This window comes from Balearica regulorum, chromosome 19 (assembly GCF_011004875.1).
Source record: "Balearica regulorum gibbericeps isolate bBalReg1 chromosome 19, bBalReg1.pri, whole genome shotgun sequence".
Taxonomy (NCBI): domain Eukaryota; kingdom Metazoa; phylum Chordata; class Aves; order Gruiformes; family Gruidae; genus Balearica; species Balearica regulorum.
The window spans coordinates 12,286,442-12,309,058 of record NC_046202.1 but is presented as its reverse complement, the minus strand read 5'-3'; the positions used below and the strand labels follow the sequence as shown (position 1 = coordinate 12,309,058).

Here is a 22,617-nt window from a genome sequence, read left to right as displayed (position 1 = left end):
CATCTGTGTATGAATACATCTATCTGTTGAACACAAAATCCAAGCCTGAAGTTAAGAAGGGTAAAACAAAATGCCTACTTTTAAATTAGAGTAGTAATTTCATAAGCATCTGGGAAATTCAAGGTAAGTAAATTAATCCAGAGGATACAGGAATAATACAGTAGACTGTACTAACATATATTTAACTTTATGAGAGTTCCAGAGATCTGTAACTTGAAATTCCATGCCTGTATGAAAAAAAAAAGTATTAAAGCTACCAACCGACCACCTATCCATGGTGATGCCAAAGACCAGGAAAAGCTAAGGGAAGTCAGGAAGGTTACAAAGTGGAAAAGCACAGTGTTAATGGGTTACTTCAGTCATTGCCATATAGGCAGGGCAAAGGTTGTACTGAGGTCTGACCAAAAGACAGCTTTAGGTATCTTTATCGACTTCTTTATGGAGCAATTTGGAGAAACCTCCAAAGTAGATGCAATCCTGTATAGTACACAGGGGTTTTGGTTGAAGACAGATTATTTCTGTAATAGTGACCATTGTATATTCAAATCCCCCTATTTGCAGGAAAGGAAAATCAAAATAAATAAATAAATAAACCAAAACCCTCAAACCATTAAAAATTCTAAGAATAAGGAAAGTAGTTAGAAAAACATTTTAGAAAGCAAATGAGAAAGTAAAGTGTATCTGGGTGACACAGAAATTGTTTAGATATCTCCTGCTAGAGGCTCAGAGTAAACCTATGGCATCGAGCAAAGGACCCTAGCTGGACCCCAAAAGCCCAGCAGTGAACAATAAAGGAAAGAAGAATACCAGAAGCAAAAGGCAACCTTTGAAAAGTGGAACTTGCATCCAAATTATGAGAGCAGAAAAGACTGTAATCCTGGCAAGTTAAGGAGACCAGTCAAAAGAGGAAAACATGCTAGGGGCTTACATACGAACAATAAAGCCTTTTTCAACACATCAGAAGCAGGAAGCCTATTAGTGAGTTTCTGTGGCTAACAAATAACATAGGGAATGAAAGATGCAGTCGAAAAATATTTGCAAAAAAAGCTAAATGAATTGTTTGCATCATGGTTCACTACAGAGGAAGTCAGGAAGTTCCCATGCAGAGTGTTTCAGCATGTTCATAAATTACTTGGGAAAGCGTAAATTAATGAGGTGGCAAAATTTGCAGATGAAACAATATTTTTTTGAATTATCCAATCTCAAGCTGATTATGAAGACTTGCATGAAGGTCCTAGGCTACTCGGCGTATGGTTTAATGAGCGACAGGATGCCAATAGCTCCCACCTTCTCCCATGCTCCCGGCTACACGTTCCCCACTGCTTACCCCGTCCTTGACTTCTCCATGAGCTCATTTAGCTTATGAAAACAGCAGAAAATGAACCTAGCAAATAAAGTTGAGCATTTTCTGCAGTTTTAATGAGTTGGACAGGTTTGGGAAAGGGTCTCCCAAGGGCTGGGGCCAGAGCAAGTGAGGGATGAGTTATGACATGGAAAGTAGGGCTGGGAGAAAACAGTAATTAAGGAAAAAAGAGAGAAAAGCAAGTCATCTTCCTTTCAGCAGCAAGGGGCCATCAGTTGCGATCAGCTGTACGTGTAACTGCAGCTTGAGTGGCTGTGCGATAAAATGACAGGTGAAATTCAGTATCGGTGAGTGCAAAGGGATGTGCCGGGGAAACCAATTGTAAGGACAAAATTATAGGCTTTAAAATAGATAATTTAACGCAGAGAAGATCCTGAACATTTTCAGTCAAACAGTCCATTCGGTAATGGAAAATCTCAAAATGGAAAAATATAAAAACGTAGACAAGTAGCAAAAGTAGACAGGTAGTAACAAGGTGTGGAATGGTTTGTGTATAGAAACAGCCTAGGATGCTCCACCCAGAAGAGAACAGAGTCTTGTAAAATTGTGAACATTGTCAATAATACAAATATAGAATAATTATTCACTATTCTTCATAACGCAAGGATGAAGGCGGCATGTCAAACCACTGCCAAGTAAAAGGTTTAAAGTAGACAAAAATAATTCTTTTCACAGGCCCAGAGTTACATTCCCTGATGAAAGATGATGTAGAGGTGTAAAAGATCCTGAAAGCCATGTGGGCAAGATCCATCCTGGATCACAGTCCAAGTGTCTTGTCTGTCATTTCCAGCCCGGGTGTCCCCAAAGCCACCGACTGCTGGGATTCGGGAGGATGTACCCATCTTGATCTTTTTTCCTAACTTAAGTACCTACCATGTACACCTATGTATGTAGCCCATGTACTGCTGAGCCTCACCTCCCTTTAGAGACAAACCCAAAGAACACAGTGCCCTTATAATACATGGTTCATTTGCCCTGGGATAGACGCCTGTGCTGTATGAGACCAGTTGACCCCAAGAGGTCCCAGTCCTTTCCAGTGACTTTCCACAAAAGGGGTAAAACTCATCTGCACAGAAGACAACCTTTTGGAGGGACCAAGTCTAACAGTAGGGACTGGATTCTCTGAAGAAATAAGCATCATCGCAGATCTTATTTTTCACTTCTAGGTAAAGACACCTTTGACTTCATGTTCTCCAATAAATGTAAGAGAACTATTATTTTAAAATCAGCAAAGCAACTCGCTCTTCTACACAAAAATCCTGACCCTAAGGAGGTGATGACAAAACAAGCATTTATGAATGCAGGTACTCATGTTGCTCAGCACACTGATGGAAGAGGTTCAACACTAGCTAATATACTAATAAACAACACAGAAGAACCTACACAGAATTAAACTCTTGACTCAGGCTTTCATACTTCCTTTAAACCTGGCTCCAGGCTTTGATGTCAAATAATTAAACCAATCATGCAGTTTAGCAAGGCTGGGGTTATCACTGGTATCTCTGTGGGAGGCCCTAGAAGAGGTGCAGCACAGTCGCTCTCCTGCTGTCCTCAGACTGGTTTAGCTCACTCCTGCTAACCTCCCTTTCCAGCACGTTTGCGAGGTGGCTCGACACCTTGGAAGAGTGAAGATGCAATACAATAATCTGTATTTGCTTGGCTCCAGGCAGTACTATGCCTATATAAACATTGACCGAACACCATCCAACAAAGACTGAAACACTATTACCAGGCAGTAAGAGGAAAGAGAAAAGGCATTATCAACTTGACTTTTGTTCAGTTATCCGAATTTACAACCTTGGTTTCTCATTTGATCCTGAACTTTCAGTCAATAACGGGCAAAAGTACATTGCATTCTTATGTTACTACAAGGTAGTCACCTCCTCGCTTCTCGATGAGATTGTATCGTGGTTTTCTAGGTATTTTTTAATCAGGCAAGACCACTACAATGAGCTCTGAGGATGCAGAAGGTAGCTGAATACTTGCTAAGCTCATTTTAAGAAAGCGTATCACATCTGGCTTCAAGAGACAAAATTGTTTCCTAGTTTATTTAATGTAGAACTTCAATTACTGCTTTTTAGTCATAAATTCCTTTATGGTTTGGATCTTATATATACTCAAACCTATTTCTTTTTCTATGTTGCTTTGCAGCAAGTAAGAACAGTGGCAAACACTGAGTTTATAACACCTGGATTGAATTTTCAGGGGGCTAAATGATTTCAGTGAAAGAACTATGAAAACCTGAAAGAAACTCAATTCCCACCTCGGTGTTTGATGATGTCAGATTTCCAGGCATCTGGTAAGCATCTCTGTTTACACAGGTTGTGTCTTCAGGGAGTGAGTTCAGAGAAATGAGTGCTTTTTTTCCATTTGATGCTCTGAGGAGCTTTTAATGAATTACCTGAGCTGATAATATGATTAAGTGAGGGCTCTATGCGCTGGTGTATGTGGGCTGTACGCCGAGATCTTGTAATACATGAACAGAAGAGCACAGGAAATCGGTCACTAGAGAAGGCAATTACTGAAATGAAGGGGAAATACACTGAGAGATGCTTATCTTGTTAAAACATGATGGAAAACAAAGCAAAACAAAACAGTGAAACTAAGAGAAACCCAAGGATATCAGCTTACAGGTGCAGCCTGAGTGGAAATGACAGATATATTTTCCCTGTAAATATATCTGAAAGACAGTTGAGTTCCTGAAGTTACTCTGAACTCTGGCAAAACACAACTGAATATCCAAATTTAAAGATGAAAGAAAAATTACTTTGAAACTCAAAGTACTCCCCCTCCACCAGTGCTCACAGATGTCTTCTGTGCAGAAATCAGCGTTGGACTCCACCAATTCAAACAAGCTGTCTTTTTTCCTACTAGATTACTTTTTTAAAAAAAACCTGTATGATCTCTATATTGCAAGTCTTCATTATTGTAGCAGTTACAGACAAAATGACAGATTCCTTCAAAGGTGGGTGAACACTCAGCTGGGCTTTGCGTCAATTAAGCATAACAAAAAGAATAACTTCTACAAAAACATCTGATAAACATGGTATTTCAGTTAGTTTTTTACACCACTGTTTCATTTCTCAGCTGAAGAAACAAAAGGAAATTTGGGAGAGATGCACTTTCTTAATGAACAATTCAGGTACGCGCAACAGCCAGCCTTCAAACATTTCTATCAACAGGACTCTACACACTTAGGTATCCATAGATGAGGCATTAGGTGAAGAATAAATCAGAATGGCATTCAATATGCACATACATGGTTCTGTTTTCTTCACTCTGCTCTGATCACTTAAGTTTAATCATTTAAATGGAACTGAAATGACGTAATTTAAAAACTACCTATTTAACTGGAAAAGTCAATCAAATGGAGAAACTTAGATTATTTCTTTCTGGCAATCTTGCTGTAGATAACACAAAGACCTGCAAAATCATAAATAATGTCAAACAAGTGATAATCTGAGTACAATTTAGACTGAGGTGTTTGAAGATCACAGGAATCACCATAGCGGATCAAAGAAAATCCTTAACATACATACACCCAAACTACAGACTGGTTTGCATGGCCAAGAGGCAGCCAGACTGTCACTAACTTCTCCAGACAATGTGATCTCTCCACCAGGACACAGACAAGCTACAATTCAGCATAAAATCTTCCTAAGTCTCCTTCAAATCTGTGCTAACATAAACACATTCCCAAAAAATCCCCAAAGGTCTTCAGTGTCAGCGGCTTTCACCTGGGTTCTACAGGACTTTTCAAGTTCTACGCAAATTTTAGAGAAGTATAGGAATCTTCACAAAACATCTACAGTTCTTCAGCTCACCTACTCAAACCCATGTTCATACAGATGCTTAACCAGAGTTTATAAGCTATTAAAAATCTCTCAAAGTTCTTAACATGGTCAACAGAATTAAATAAACATAAGGAAGTTTGCCTTCATGGAAACATCAAGCCTCTCAATACCAGCATTCATCTTGGTTACTCAAAGCAGTATGTCCACCCATAAATACTGCCGGTTTCATTTCATCTTTTTTCCCCTCACTACATAAGTCATGGCACAAGGGTCAGATTACTACTATGGAAAAAGTTTACCATCATTTAGCAGTCTTCTTTGAGATGCACGTTGTCACTACGTATGTATTCAGAACGGTAAGCATGGATATACTCTTCACTGTGGGCCTACAGCTCTTCCCAAGCACAAGACTTCAGCGGAAGTTGAGAGCGCAGTTAATGTGGATTTGTACTATACATCTCAAAACAACCCAATTACTGTCACGTTATCTTCTTTTCGTCTTCAAATGACAATCCACATACATATTCAGAAGGTGATTACTCCAAGCAGTAATTCCCTCTCTGTCTCTCCCCACAAGTGAGTGGGGAGGGGCGTTTCAGCATTTTAGAGTAGTCTGCAAACCACAATCTGCCTAATTTGGCATCATTCCTAGAAGCATCTGCAATGGTATAGGGTTTAATGGAACTCCACATGCCAGCTCTGCCGATGTCAAGAATGGAGACATCCTCTGGAGAGGCTATTGTACAACTTGACCTTTGATGGAATTTACTGATGGCCAGAGGCATGAACACTTAGGCAGTATCATAACATCTCCTGATACAATATGTTATGCAATTACCAGTATCACTGCACCTCTTTATCTCCCAGTTGATGATACAAATGAACAGAGGCCACCTGACGGGTTTGGTTCTGTGCAGACAGGAAGGAGATGGTCTGCTTGACATCAAATGTCTGTGGAGACATACCACTTTGTCCCTGAAGGTCTGAGGTTTGCTGGAGGGAAAAGAAGGACTATTTTCTGGCTCCAGTGAAACTTAGATATGACCTCAGGAAAGCATATAAGAAACCTTATCTGGGAAGGGGGAATAAAGACACTGGATGTTTAGCAGTGGGTCTTTTTCGCCCTCTGGCAGAACTTCTTGCTGCCAAGAAAGTCACATTTAAGAAACTGGTTAGAATAATAAACAAGCTGCCACAGGCTCATGTTATTGGGCTGTCTGGATGGTGAGACCCTGCTTAAGATCCCATGTCAACACTCTTCTACCAAAGCTCCACACAGAATTTTAGGACCATGGGGTCAAAGAAAATTGTAAATCCTTCAGATGGACAGAAATAGTTGCTCAGGTATCTGCACTGATGCAATCTATACATTACTGTTCATTAGTCCCAGTGAATGATCCAGAATCACTGAAACACAGGTCTATGTAGGGACAAGATGTCTAAGATGAGACAGGCTTCTTCTAACAACCATTATCTAGCATCAAAATCTAGAGGTAGGATTGCAGAGGACAGACTGGAGCAAATGTCTTGACTTCTGTGTGCGAGTCAGTCAAGGAAGAGGGGCAAGCATCTCTGATAACTCTGGCTTCAGTGTTTCCTTCGTCTCTCCCAGCCAGACTGAAGTCTGCAGGACCGCCACTAATGCATCTTTGCCTTATCTTGCAGTAGGCTTTCAGGGGAAGAAGGATTAGACAGCTATCAATTAATCCTTCAGACTACAGAACCAAGAATGTGTTTATAACGAATCCAAGAAACAGGCTGGCCTATAGGCAATGAACCTGGTACTACTTGGCATCTGAAGAAAAGCCATCAGTTTTGCAAACCCCCTAGCTTCTGCAGACTGTCCCTTCAGAGGTTATCCCACATGTCTCATTTGTAGTCTATCAGCTAAACCAGCTTTCTACCACTGATATATTCAGCATTCCCAATGCTGGGTTCCCACCAGGCACACTGGATTCCCTAGCTCCACGGTGTACAACAGAAAGGACCGGGACCTCCGAATATCTTGTTTGACATTACCTGAACATGAAGACCTTAAAATGCAAATGGTATGGTTGGTAAGGGTTTGAAACTAAAAGACACCAAAGACAGGACTCCTGTCTAAGAACATAAGCAGCACATGAGTTCTTCCATTAGTTAAAGACATGGTGTATCCTACTAGTCTACATCCTTGAAGTCTATACCCTTGAAGAAAATCTTCCATAAAGACATTTACCTCTCTAGGAAAGGTAAAGGCACTTCTAAAGGCACACTGGATGTACTGAGTCAGGAATGACAAGAGACACATCTAGTGTTGCCTACAGGACCATTCTTGCTATTCCTGAAGGCTACTTAGAGTTGGGACAATGTCATCCCAATATTAGGAGAAATATACTCAATTGAGCACTTAATCTAATCACAGATGGAGAGCATGCAGCAAGTAAATAAAATGCAATAAAATAATTCAATAAATATTACTTATCTGCCCTGCTAGGACGTGGTTGCACAAACTCTGAACTTTGCCAAAACTGGAATATCCAAGCTGCAGTAGCACAATTCAGAAAGAGGTTGGCCATTCTGCACTGAAAAGTGCAGAATACTCGCAAAAAAATTAAGAGGGTGTTTGTTTCTTTTTTTAAACAAGACCCTGAGAAATCTTAAAGTCATCTTGATATGCCTGCCAGACAGGAAGATAGGCTTTATTCCAAAGAGGCAGAACAAATTTTGGGGGTAAGACCATCATGAAGAGTCCAAGTGTAGCTATGAAGATGAGAATTAGTAGTGAAGGTTTACAACCATGAACTTCCACATCTCATCCTATGTTCATGAGATACAGCCAGCCTCGTCCTACCACACATGGGACTGTCTGCCTCTGTTGCCCCTGGTGGTGAAGTAACTGTGCTATCTCTCAAGGAATACTGGATTTCCTCCTCCATCACCTATGCATTTCAGGCTCTAAGTGTGCAGGACATGGCTGGACACAAAGATGGACAAGTAAGAGTCAGAACCCACAGAGTCACTAGCCATTCTGGGGAGCATGCATTGCTCTGAAAAATAAGAACCTATAGCAACATTTGGGTTGATATTTCATTAGGTGAGTACCATTGCGTTAAAGAGCAGACACGGGCAGGGAGTATGCATGACTGAATTACAATGGTTACTATCCCATCAATAGAGCATAGTTGACCAGATCATGCAGACTGAAGGTGGGGAGGGATAAAAGTGGTACACTCAAGAAGATATGAAGGCCAAAATGTCAAGGGCATCAAATGCAGCTTAATAGCATCAGTTGAGGGCTATGTGTTGAGGACATTTGCAATAATGGATCCCAAGGAACTATATGGTGCCTTCTAAGTGAATGAATAGCTGAGCTCCAAGTCAGTAACAGATGGTGAAGGATGTACTTATTGCAGTTTTTCCACAGAGACTTGTCTAAACAGAGCAGAAGGGGACTGGAAGCGCTGGTGCTGAAGGTGGTGGGCCTAACGGCTGAAAGGTGTTCTGCAGAAGATGAGAATATAAGAACAGCAGTGTGGATTCAGACCAAAGGTCCATCTAGCCCATGATCTTTGTTTTGACAGTTGCCAACACTGGATTTCTGAAGGGGAGGTAACAACAGGACAAGCATGTTGGGCATCTCCCCAGGACACTCTCCAAGCCTCCAACAAGCTGAATTTTATAGACTTCCTGAGGCAAAACTGGGACCAGTTATTTAATAGCTATTGATGGAATCTTCTCCCATTCATTACTGCCAGTGTTTTTTGAACCTCTGTAAACTTTTAGCATCCACAGCAGTTCCTGCAGCAAGGAATTGTACAGGTTAATTGTACAGTGTACGAAGAGCACTTCCTTCTGAACCTGGCTCCTAGCAGCTTCATATGATGCCCCATTATTTTCATATTGAAAGAGATTAGCAGGCAATCCCTGTTCATGATTATGTAGATCTTTTCCATATCACCCTTTGGCTGCCTCTTTTCCAGCCAGAAGAGTATTAGCCCAGTTAGTTGTTCCCTGTATGAAACACACCTTATACTTTTTCTTATCCCCATGTTCTTCTCTAAACCTCTTCCAATACTGCTCCATCTTTTTTAGAGGTGTGGGGAATGGAAATTCACAGAGTCATCAACATGTGGATGTATCCTGGATTTCTACAGGAGCTTACAGATATTTTCTGGTTTATTCTCTCTTTTCTTCATTCCTAATGTTCTCTTTGTCTTCGTGACAACCACCAAGTACTAAGCTGACACTTGCATGGAGTACAACAATTATAATAATCTATTATAATCACAAGATACAGTTTCTAAGTGGTAATGGACAAATCAGAGCCCATCATCTTAATATAAAGAAATGACTGATTTTCCACATGCATCTCGTTACAGTATTTAGTCTCTTAAGGTTCTTCTGCAATGCTTCACACTCAATCCTTGTCTTCATTACTTCAAATTAGTTAATGAATTGGAAAGCTCTAAGACATCACCAAGCACGCAGTTTCCATGTGCCTATTAAACGCAGGGGACAACTTGGCTGCCAGCACACATGCCTGCAGAACTGCAGCCACCAGCTTCTTCCACTGTGAAAATCTGCCAAGTTAGTCCTACCGTCTGCTTCTTATCTTCCAATAATTATTTATCCAGGAGCCTCCTCCTTTTTCCATGTCTTGGTTTCCTTAAGAGCCTTTGCTGAAGGACTTAGGCATTTTGGAAATTCGTTTGCATCTACCCAAATTATAGGTTTGTTGATGCCACCACATCCACGTTTTACACTCTGCATTATAGTTTCTACCACCTTACTCCTTACAGATTTTACAGCATACTGGTTGGGGTTTTGTGGATGACTTGGAGCCCACAGAAAAACTGGAATCATGTCAGACACCTTCCAGTGATTTTAAACAAGAGTTCATATACGTAGTTAATAGCTCAGCGATTTCATCCTCCACAACTCTTGGGTGAATACCATCTGATCCCAGTGACTGATAATGTTAATTTTATCTATCTACATCACCATCTCGTCTACAGACATTTCAGCTTGAGACAGATGAAAGCACAAAAAGAATTGCATTCATTTTTCTGCTACGACTTTAGCTGTCTTGAGTGCATCTTTTATACCTCAATTTTGTATAGGTCCTACAGATTGTCAGGCAAGCTTTCTGCTTCTAATGTGACTGAAGAGCATCTATTATTAGGTATTTTACAATTTTCAAGTTATTTCTGGTTTCTTCTTTTCGCTGTGTTTTTAGCTTGTTCCTCTTCTTCTCATTTTACCAAAATGTTTGCTTTTTCAGGATTCTTTCATATACTTAGCCTTACGTTTAGGTATGCTGATACCTTTTTATCATTTTTCAAGTATTCCTTGAGAGGTACATTTAATCTTAATTCTTACTGCAGTGTTCTTAAATACTTTCATGCCAACTGCAAGGATGTAACTCTTCATTGCTTTCGCAGCTTCTTTTTAACAATCTTATTCACGTAACTCCCCTTTTCTGAATGAAAACAACTGCAGATGACTTTTTGGCCTCTCTATCAACATCCTTGCAGGAACAAAATACATTACTGTCACTGTCAAAGAGCAGCTTTAAGCTCTTTAAGAAGCAAGATTTTGAGGTCCTGGAAAAGGCCCAGGACAGCATTGCTTCTCCCCTGAAGTGTAATGGATGTAGTTGGATCTCCCCAAAACCACTGCATTTCCTGCCCCTTGATCTCCCTCATCCCACAGAAGTTACCAGCCGGTTGAAGGCTCTGCAATGTCATGTGGACCCAAGATGTTCCACTCAGGTGTCCTCAGCAAGAGAAAGCTACGGCTGGTTTTCTCGGTGCCACTGGCATTTCCCAGTCTTTGTTTTACGGAGAACGCAACCATAAAAGAAGCAGTCAGTGGTGGAGCATGAAGACATGAGCTGGCACAAACTCGGGCCACAACTGTCAGAAATGGCACGTGGTGATTTCACGACCAAGAACCTACACAAATTATTTTGATGATCTTAGTTAACATAGGGCTTGTAGGAGCTGCGTGTTGTACAAGTACATGGGATTTGTCCAAAACTCAAATCAGATATCTGCAGCCCTCATGGAGGTCTGTACTTTGTACAAAGTTTACAAACAACAGCTTTTGGTACAGCCATCTTCCTCTTGAGAGACAAAACGGAGGTCAGAGGTATTCTGAAGGTCCATCTTCCAGGTACTTTCCAGGTACATCTGGAAAGACCAGATGATCATAGAGAAGAATGGAGGAGAACAAAGCGTTGGAGGTGCCAGCCTAAACCATTTTGTGCACCGGTAGTGATCGAGAAGACCACATACAGAAAAATGACAAGAATAAACATTGAGCAAAAAGTAAGATGAAAAAGTAAGAGGCAAAGATAAAAGAAAGAAACTTCAGAGAGTAGGTGAGTAGAAAAAAACTGGATGACCTGGGGTGTCTTCACACTTACATGAATGAGACCAGACAAAACAGAGGGTAACGGGGAGGAAAGAGAGTTTTGTGGCCTTAGGGAAATGTGTAGACAGAAGTCTCTGGCGTTGACATTCACAGACATACGTGCACCCACAGCATGGCTGCAAACAAGGACTACCATGCCAATAAGACATTTGTGGAGCAAAGGAGTAACTGAGGTACAGCAGAACAAGTGGAAGAGGGGGAACTCTTTCATATCTCTTCAGGATCTTTGTGAGCTTCCACTTATTTTGGATTAAAACTGTCTTAGTAAAAAGTTATTAAGATAATTTTGCAAGCAACATGATTCAAGACTAAAGCAGTAACAGATATACAGCTCTCTTACTGCTTGAAAACATAGTCAACAGAGGGTTTCTGAAGTTGTATTTCTATGCTGGATGGTGGTCTAAAGAGACTAACTTGCTAAGCATTAACCTCTGATTCAAATTGACATCCAGGAATTGCCGCAGTAGACTCTTTGTTATTTGACTTTCATAGCCACCAAATCCACCAAAGACCCCATGGAACAACAGTTGCTGAAGTGCTTTAGAAGCAGGAAGTCCAAATTCTATTCTTTCATGCAATTTTGAACTAGAATTCACATACCTTTTGTCAAAACAATAGCAAATTTAATCCCCAAACTGCTTTACTTACTTACATTTGAAACTAAGATGTCATAACTGAACTTGGTAAAAAAAGCTTAGAATTTGTTTCAAAGAGTTTATGGTCAGAGGAATTAATTCAGCTACCTAGTAAAGAATTTCTGTATATGACAATCCATTACATTTTTGCCACTATCCTGATACTGAGCACAGTAATACACATTAGATTAACCCATTTGATCCCTGGAGACCAAATTACTGAGATGGAGAACAAAAGAGAGATCAAAGTGCCACTAATGCCCTTAACTAGCCCCTTTAGGGTTAGGGAAGTGATGAGGAGGTGAGAATACATCCGTTGATCTAGGCAGATGATTCATGTCTGAAGCTGCAGAGGAAGAGGATACACACCCAAAATTTCAGATAATTTGAACGGGGTGGCTGCAGGGGGGAAGAGAGTCTTCCACTAAAATCTGGCGATCTGTTCCATCTTGTGCACGGGACTAACCCATGCAACCTAAGCATATTCGAAACAATAGTCCCTCTACTACCTTTGAACACTGACCCATATGTTTTAGCGCCTTGTTTCCAGGTAAGGCCAATCTCTGATGCTCCTGAAAAAAACAGTGAAAAGGTCCCAAGACAACTCTTGGCCAACTCCTGCCTGACCCATGCTGGCAGCCAGCCCGAAGCTCCGAAGCATGAGATGTGATTACGATTCCTTAATGCAGACTGAAAGTGTTATGGGCAAATGAAAGGCAGTACAACGCTTCCTGTTCTTTACGGCCAGTGAAATAAGGGAAAAATAAACAGGTATTAAAAAAAAAAAAAATCAGGAACTCAAAGAGAGGAGAGACCACCATGACCATTCATGCCATTTATGCCTACGTTATATGCTGTCCTCCTGTCTATATCTAATCTCAAGACCTAGAATGGAGGGAAGCCCAAAAGGGTGATAAAAAATGAATGTGCATTGCTCAAGTGTGATATATACCCCTGTACTGAGGTTTGGCTTACAATTCTGCTTTGTTTGTAAACCCAAATTTCCTATATTTGGCTCTTGGCAACCCCCGCAACACAGATTTTTATGATACTGAAGACAGACAGACCTGAAGATCAAACTGCACTGCCAGTTTTTTTTAATTTACCTGTTACTTTTTTCCTTTTAGGTTAAAACTTGCTTGTTTTCAGACTAAGTAAGACTTTTGGGGAAACTCCACAGAATGCTTTTAGGCATGTTTGAGAGCTCTATGCATGGAAAAATATGGAGATATAATACGTAAAAATGCATGTCATTTTTTGTCCAAAATGAAGTCTAACACAATAGACCTCTCTTTGATCATACAAAGTTTGTGACATTTGTATTACTTTGATAAATCTGAAAGTTTTCCTTTAAAAATAATGAATTCGCATGCAATTCAGAATAGCCTTCCATAATCTGTACGAAACGTCCCCCAAACCTTTAGCTTTACGGAGGCACAGAACAAAAAGAAATTTCTCTAACGGCTCAGAACTGTTCAGCCCACAGGTCCAGCCTGGCTGTAGCCACCTGAGGCCCATTTCCCTTCTCCTGTAACCTCACCCCTCTGCCAGCTTATCTTTGGGAAATGTCCACTTGCTCCTGGGATATATTCCAAGGCGGGTGTGCGTGGCCAGAAGTCCTCTGCTGACTGTCGCTCGCTCCAGCCCTGTTGATTTAGCCTTCTGACCACGTCTCTTTGCTCTGCTGCAGTTTGGTTTGTTTCTCCTCTTTATGCCTCCCCATGTAATTAGTTAGGCCTCAGATGCGTGACCTTTTTAGTACTGAAAATCTTCAATTCAGGATGGGTCTACACCTACATGTGTCATAAATAATTCTACCGGGAAAACAAGCGGCACCAGATGGTGCGCTGGGGAGCTGGAAGATTTAGGTTTAAAGTCCTTCAAACTCCTTTTTAAACAGAGAACCGCCTCCCACCACACGTTGTCTGGATCAGGAAAGGAGAAGATGCACCGTGCAAAGCTCCAACTCAGCCTCTGCGCATGCTCAAGAGCGGGACGGAAGTTCAGAACCAGCCTCTAAGCTCAGCTTTTTCTAGCAGCTAACTCTAGCTGAGACTCCCTACTCTGCATCTGGATTTTAATGGCTCACTTTTCACATACACTTAAATCCTATACTAATACTAGTACTATACTAATCTATACCGCAGGTTATACTATACACTATGCCAATCCTATACTGACACTATATGTCCAATTTTTAAAAGATCTGTTTGGCCCAAACGGTTTCTTGAACACTACCGTGTACCTGCATTGGGTTACTGCTGCCTTTCTGACTCAAGGCTCTTGCAGTTTCCCAAGACTGCTTTTACTGTCCTGAGCAGTATCTAGGTCATATCTAAAGATTTTTTTTTTTTAAGCTGTAAGAGTCATTCACCTCGCTGTGTCACTTTAGTGCAATTTCCCGTTCTAAAGGTTAGTGTCAGAGTTCCACTTTTTGGTACTTAGGCAATGAATTTTATTATGCTGCAGTCAATACAAGTGGCTCAATTATTGCTAGCTTTTGAGTCAGTTCTTGCACATTACTTAACACTAAGTCAAGAATATCTCTCTGTATACTCTAGTACTAGCTGTTCCAAGAGGCAGAAATTGCTTCTTTGAACTTACTCTTATTGTGCTATCTGGCCAGTTTATTCACAGGTAATTTAAGTCCCCATTATAATTTGGTTAGACTTTCCCACTTCTTTGATCTCTGTCAACATTATGCACTCAACATCCTTTTGTTGATCCAGGAGCTAGTAGTATAGAAGACTACTAATATATTTACTTTCTTATGGGTTGGGACCGTAGCTCTCTCTAAGTGGTTAAGTAGGTGATTATAATTCTCCAACAGCACTATGCATTGCAACATTGGAAACACTCTCCATTTCCAGGAAGATCACGTTGGGTCCATTGCACCGATTTCAAGGGTTAATTATCATTGCTGTTATAAACATGCACCACGCTTCTTTTCGGAATATATCTATGTTTGACTTTCAGCTTCTGAATTGTACACAACACCTAAAAATGATGATTCAGGATCCTCCTCTAAGTCTCCCTTATTCCACCGTAACTAGAAGATTGACTTTAAAACATAATGTTTTTTAAATAACTGATTTCTCTAGGAGGAGAAGAAAGAGGCTAATCCTTGCTTTGGGGGTTCAGAGCCTTTAGGGAGTTTGTTCTGTTTTCTCAAGGTTTTTTCCTGCAGTAATAAGCTAAAACAACGTGCTCAGTGGGTAAATGAAAGTTGACTTTCTCCTACAATCACCTATCTATGTAACTGCTAAGATTATACGGAAATGAAACAAAGTACTGTGAGACTTGAGATAAAATAATGCATGTTGGGAAAACCGATTGTATACTTTTGCCTGTACGACTGTTCCACTGTTCTACATATCTACATGTTTTTTCTACATGTAGGCATGTAAAGTGATTGGTGATTGATGATTGCTTTGCCTTCTCTATAGTAAATAGAGTAGTTTATCTCTCTCTCTTTTTAAATATCCTTGTTTGGGACTTTTGCCAAACTTTTAACATTGTTTCCAAAATACTAGCCCCAGAACTAGAGACTGTAATGATCCCAGCCACACCACATGTAATAACAGTATCATCCTTTCCCTTGTATACAAGATTGGGCTTATATACACTCAAATAAAAAAAAAAAGATACTAATGCTCAGTTTTAATTACGTATGCTTGTATATATACTTGGCTAAAAAAACCTCTAAGTGCTGAACCATTTCTCAAATAAAAAGTTTTCTTCTTCCACAATATTAGATTTGCATGTGAATTCTGTTGTAATTCAATTTGGAGAAATCCTAAATCTCCTTCTCTCAAGTCTCTACAGTGGCTCTCTCCTTGTCATTCCAAGACTTTCCTTATTTTCCTATCTATCTTCAAACCAACGCCGTGAACTCTCTCCAGTACCGAATGGAGGAAGGCAAGATTTATTCCTCAAAATCAGCTAACAGAACAGCAAAAATATCAAAAGTGGGAGCTGTAAAAATCACATTAGTGACCATAATACAGGGAGTTGATCTGCAAACAGCTATAGGAATTGCAGTTCGGAGGGCATGTTGCATCCTTAGCTGCTCGTGGATTGCCAGCTATCGGTAAGATCCCAACACGTTCTTGCCAACCTACTTGTCTAAAAGGTTTGGTTCTTCCACCTTTAATACAGGGCAATTGTTTTACTTCTCTGGGACTTTTTTCAGCAGACATACAGGCTCAACATAGATCCAAACCTGCAGCCACGTGGAAACTGCAAACTGGTTCACAACGCTACTTCTCCTGTGTTAGGCAACAGTTAATGCTCAGAGCGTGTGCGCTCTGAACAAGCTTGAAGACGATTTCTGTAAGAAGTCTAAGGTGTTGGTTTTTTGACCTATAAAGTCTTAAGTGGCTCTGCCTACTTGAGAAATTCCTCTCCCTTTGCATCATACCGCATCGTGCGGAGCGCCAGAGGTAACGCTGCCTGGGTAAACGGAAAGGGGCGGATGGCAGGCAGGTCGCGGGCAGCTGCCTGGCATCTACCCGCTCACCCACCGCTGCGCAGTGACCTGCAAAACTGGAAATCCAGAGATTTCCCAGAAGAACCGGTCACAGGGGCAAGGGGTGTGAGGAGGAATTTGACATTGGGGTTATTTTATTATAGGTAAAGAAGGTATTTTTAAAGTTTGCTTCTAAGAACGTAACACACTATGATCAAAGTCCGTTTCTGTAGGTGATCCTAGAGAATATGGCAGGCAGAAACGAAACGAATAAAATGTTCTGGTAGCAGTATGTTTGGTGAGGCTCCATCACTTACGTGCTGGATTTTCTGTATTACATTAAGAATGTATTTCTACAAGTACATTGACCAGAACACTCTGAAGATAATTATAAGTTAAAGAGAACTTTACTTGAATATAGGGCTAATTCTGCACCACATATCCTTAAGCAATCTTATTATACCACTGAACTGAGAAAGCATTGCTTTGAAAACAGGACCGGACCATCCACTCTTCTTCTCCAAGCTAAGCTCTGCAGCCTGTGTTCTCCTGCGATGGGCACGAGGGCTGACTGCATCTTACATGCTCTGACATAACCAAGAAGACCCATCTAAAAATGATGTAAAAACTAGACTTCCTTAACTCATTAGCTGTAAAGATAATCACACTACGTACCCAAATGGCATATACAGAACGAGTTATGAAGGTATGTGTGAACAGGCTCAAGTTTATTTAAGTATGAGTTCCAATGACATCAAAGTTCAGCACGTGACCTAACGTTTTTGGAAGACTGGGATGTTGACAACCACATGTAAAACGCAAGGTCCCAATAAAGCATAACACAGGCGTATTTAGTATCCGGCTGTCTAAATGCAAGCTAAAAAGAGTTCCTCCTCTTAATTTCTTACTTATTTTGTACCTTAACTTTAGGGCTCCGCTTTCTATTTTGTCTTTCTGGAGGCAGGAACCCAGCGCAGGATCAGGACCCAAACGATTTTAAATGTCATTTTGTATCCCGAGTTTCAATATGTAGTGGCAGAATTAGAAACTACTCCGTGCGATATACACACGAGGTCATAGGTACACTTGACTAAGCTTTCCTGGCACTGGGCAAACATCCTGCTGCAGAAGGCACAGCCTGACCCCCCGATCCCAACCTCGCCATCTGAAACCAGACCCGGGTGATTTTCCGCACTGGATCCCGTGGGGTACGGAATAGGAACGATCACCTGCGCACACGCAGTGGCGGAATCAAGGCCTAGAAACATACACAGCGCGGGTCAGAATCTGTGTACACAAACCCAACAGATTAGATTAGTGTTTCCCCAGCCCTCTCCATTTTGAGGATGATTTTTAAAGAATTAAGTTCATTTGTAAATCCGACGCTAGTCACGGCGTAGGATTCCCCTTTGTGCTGCTGTGACGGCAGGCGATACAGAAATCCCACTTTGGATCACTGCATTTGGTTAAAAACGTCCACACATCACACAAGAGAGGTTATCATCTTCTCATTGCAAAAAGGTCCACACTCGATACTTTGTGCTCAGTTGCAACACCACTGTAGTTTTTGTAAGGAATAAATATTGACTTTCCTGGACATTGCCTCACGACAGAACAGGACCTTGAGTACGTTTGTCTAAGATATTTTTTTTAGCCTGGTAATATAATTTTATAGCATAGCTTTCATTCGGAGTAGTTCAAAAAGCGTGCAAAACCAGGCATTATAAATGTCACAAATTGCCCATTTTCATTTTCAGACAGGTGACCGTGTTCTAAAGCTGGCTCAACTGTATTTCTTTTCTTGTAAGACTATAGAAAATTTATTACTTATTTAAATTTCCAAGCTGCAAATTCAATTAAGATTACAACATACCACATTTGGAAAGTCAAGACTGGAAAAAGCCATGCAAAAAAATAAGATTGAATATTAATGCAGGCTATTTTGTCATTTTTTTTGTTTTCAGGAACAAAGCACGTAACTGCCAAGCAAATTACCAACAGAAAGGAGAGAGTACACACCAGGTCTCAAGAAACTGAGCTCAGAACTGAGCACATGCAGGAGATGGGTCTGTTGGCCGAACAGCTCAGCTCTGTTTCTTAGCAGCATCTGCACCTCACGGCGAGATGTTCAGGTGCTCTCTCCTTAGTAAAGGTCAGAAACCAGCATTAATTTCACTTGTAAAAATACACAGTGGTGACAGCCAGGAACCATGGTATGGGTGAAATTCAACTTTGAGGTACAGGAAATACACAACACGACAACTAGCAGGGTCAGTAATTCTGGTGGGCAAAGGCTGGATGTGTATTTTAGCTGTAACAGAACCCAACGATGAGCAGAAGTGTGTAGGAAACCTTACGGATTTCACAAAAAAAAAAAAAAAAAAATCATGCTTTCTGTCAGATGTTTAGCGTCCCAACATGTGACTCGACACACTCAGCTTTATACCATCAATTAAGACACGCAATAATCTTCATGGGATCAACCGACCACACTCAAAATTCAACATTAATACACGCACAGCTACGGATCGTCACCGAACGAAGACTCGACCATTTGCACGATCCCTTCTGCCTCAGAACAGCGTGCAGGGCTGGGAGGCAGGAACACAAAGTTAAAAACAGCTTTTTGTGGACAGCTCACATAAAAAAGCGCCTTGTTGCTTCAGTTGTAAATCTGCAGTCGGGAAATAAAACCAAATGCATTGCGCCGGGAGCTGAAGCAGCACGGAGGGAAAAGGGGGGGAAAGGACGGGAGCAGGGAGGTAGGGCAGGTGGAGCTGGGTAAAATAAAGCTGCTTTTACCTGGAGCAGTTTTCCTTCGGCTGGAGTCACCTCAGCAACGTTTGCAAACTCCCCTTCCAGTATGATTGGCTCCACTTTCAGGGGGATCACCCTAATGATGGCTTTCTGCGCCGCAGACCTCTCCGACTCGACCGCCGCCGCCAGCGCCAGCCCTGTATGGCCAAGTCCTGCCTTCAGGGTCGCCATGAGCAGCCAAGGCCAGAGGACAGCCAGCTGCAGCTGGGGGCCAGCACTCATGCTACCAGCTGCAGCAGCGGGCTCCGGCCACACATACCGCTCAGGAACGCGTCCTCACCCTGCGGCGGGCTCCAGCCGTCGGCAAAGCTCGTCGGGTTTCCGAGCGTGCGGTCCCAGCGACAGGGAGGCGGGAGAGAGAGGGGAGAGGGGCTCGGTCGCCGCCAGCGCTGCTTACCGGACAACTTCTCCGGTCCTTGCCATCACCGTTTCTCTTCCTTGGTGCCACGTGCTCAAAGGCCGCTGGGAGCTCAGAGGCATATTTTAAACAAACAAACTAAAAAAAAACCACCCCTATATATATCCTAAATTATGAGTTCCTCCTCCAGCAGATAAATCCGGAAAGCTCAGTGAAACAGGTTGCAAGCAAGAAATCAGTTCAGATATACACCAGGGAGCATTAGGAACTCGTCAGTCCCGCAGCGATGAGGCACCAGGAGATCTCCCCGTGGACGTGGTGTCCTCCTGCCTCCCGCCCAAGAGTTAGGAAGATCCGCAGGTTCAAAACATCCATCTCCAGTACCCTCGCCTGACACCTCACCTTCTTGCCGGCATTTCCCACAACATACGGTCAAGCTCTTCACCTTGAATGTTATCTGCAATTATCAGCGTCAGCAATTAGAAATTATGCAGGAGGTATTTCTTGAATTTATGGCGAAAAATAAGTTTGCTTCTGTACCGTTCTCTTCCAAATCGAGTAGATCCCTTCCATCCTTCTTGTGCCAGAAATGCTTCATTTGAGCTTGGAGATCAATTTTACTTTTTTTTTTCCCTAATAATCCATGTTTAGAGTCTGACTCCGGGTGCAGTTTTCGAGGATAATTAATAAGGCGCGAAGCTTCTCTTCATAGTTTCAAGTTCCCAGGAAATAAAAAGGCCCCGAAACACTTTAAAAGTTTAGATACCAAGCCAAACAGGTATCAAGGAAAAAGTTACAGCATATCTGGTTTCTCTCGCACTATTTCTGTGCACGCCTGAGTTCCGGTATGACCACTTCCAAGCACACATTAAGAAGATCCCGACTAAAGGCCCCGCAAAATAAAATATAAAGTTCCATGGTCTGCCCAAAGGTCACATGAAACGTATCGAGGACTCTTCATAACTGGGAGAGTTTAGACAGAGGATATTTTCAATTAAAATCAAAGTTTCAGTGATCATACAGCTATGAAGAGAAAAAGTGATTTTTATTATTTTTTTTTTTTTAAAAAAGATCTGCAAACCTGTTAGGCAGTGCGCCTGCTGGAGTCCGCAGGGGCCGGGACGGATGGAAATGTGGCTGTAAATCCTCGGGAAAAGTTATTTCCAGTAGCTTAAGAAAACTGCGTGGGTCTGATGATGTTCGGGTTTGGTCTTTAAAAAAAAAAGTATAAAAATTGGTATTTGTAATAAAAAAATACTAAAAAAAAGGAGGAAGAGATCTCTCTCGCACACATGCAGCAGGCAGGTAGGCGCGAGCGGAGCTCCCCAGCCCGAAAGAGAATCCAGCAAGATCAAAGGGAGAAAATTACTGCAGACAGAACGCTGCTGGGGCAGGCATGGCTGAAAGTGAAGTGCCCGCATGTAATCTACAGACCTGAGGAAGAACCCAAAAACACTTCCGAAAAACTCCTTAAAAATCCCGAAGTCTCTCCTCTCTCCACAGCAAACGCAATTATCGGCTCCGGACGCAGGGAGCACGAAGGAAAATAAACGCTGGAACATGAGCAGCGACCCGGCAGCGAAGCCCGGCGGGCTGCCTGACCATTCCGGGTGGGCAGACGGCTCCGGCCAGCCCCCAGCGCCCCGGAAAAGCCTTTCGGCCCCCCGAAGCGGAGAGCTGCAGGTGAGGAGTCCGGCTCGGCCCCGGAGCAGGCAGGCTGCGGCTGGCCGCGTCCTCCCCCGGGACGGCCGGCGCTCTCCTACCTGCTGACACAAAGTGAGGGTGGAGCAGCCGGAGCCGCCGCCTCCCCGCGGGGCCGGGACCGCGGGCTCCCCCTCCCGCCCCGCCGCCCGCCTGCAGCGCGGCCCGGCGGCGGCTCCCCGGGCCCGGAGGGGCACAGCCCGGGCACGGCCCGCAGCCGGGACGAGGCGGCGGCCTGCGCAGGGCGGCCGGGGGCCGCTGCCCGCGGCGGAGCTGCCGGCTCGGGGCGGCCGCGGGTCCCGTCCCGTCCCGTCCCGTCCCGTCCCGTCCCCCCTCCCGGGGCCGGGGGAGGGCTCCGGCCGCGGCACACGCTGCCCCGCTCCGGTTCTGGCCCATTGGTGTTCGGGAGCCCCTTCGAGTTGCTGCGGCGAGGAGGTTTCAGGTCAGGCTGATGTCAGAGGTCTGGAATCCAGCTGTTGTTCTCCTCTGACATCACCGAGAGGTGAATAATGCTACTGTAGGTCTGACCTATAACCTCGAAGTAAGGTTGGGACTGGAAATCTGTACGTCGCGTGTGATGGAGCGGTGCCGTCAAGAGGGCACTCAGAAATTAACGCAAAGGCAAAGCGCCGCACGCAGAAAGCGTGTGATCCATCAGTGGTTCCGGGAGTCCTTCGCTATCGCTCCCGCTGCTCACGGAGAAGTGCATTCGGGAAAGCGAACGGACTAACGAGGGGTTTTTTGCTACACACTAATCCCTGGAGTCACTCCGCTGAAATTACTAAATTATGCAAACAAAGAATTGGTCCAAACAAAGAACTGGTCCACTTCTTTTTTAAACTTATTTGTTGATAAAAGCGTCAGCAAGAACTACTGAAAAGGGAAGCGTTTTTTTCAACTATGATACTCTATCATTTGTAATTTTAAACACAGAAAAGCGCAACACCCATTTCAGTTCAAAAGTTTAATTTATTACAGATTGCTACAACCATGCTGCCTAAGCAGGGGTACAGAAGAACATCCTAAGGTAAACAAATCCCACCCTGTTCCCATTAACAACAATATAG

At 42.7% G+C, this 22,617-nt stretch overlaps 1 protein-coding gene across 1 annotated transcript in view; it reads right to left on the bottom strand.

The window, feature by feature from the left end:
* The window catches only part of RNF43 (ring finger protein 43), a 60,907-nt gene extending 39,310 nt beyond the window's left edge, over window positions 1–21,597 (bottom strand). Inside the window, exon 1 of the mRNA XM_075771703.1 lies at window positions 19,477–21,597. Within this exon, the coding sequence (XP_075627818.1) occupies window positions 19,477–19,713 (237 nt within the window). The 5' untranslated portion in view covers window positions 19,714–21,597. The remainder of the gene's footprint in view (window positions 1–19,476) is intronic.
* Between the last annotated feature and the right edge of the window lie 1,020 nt (window positions 21,598–22,617).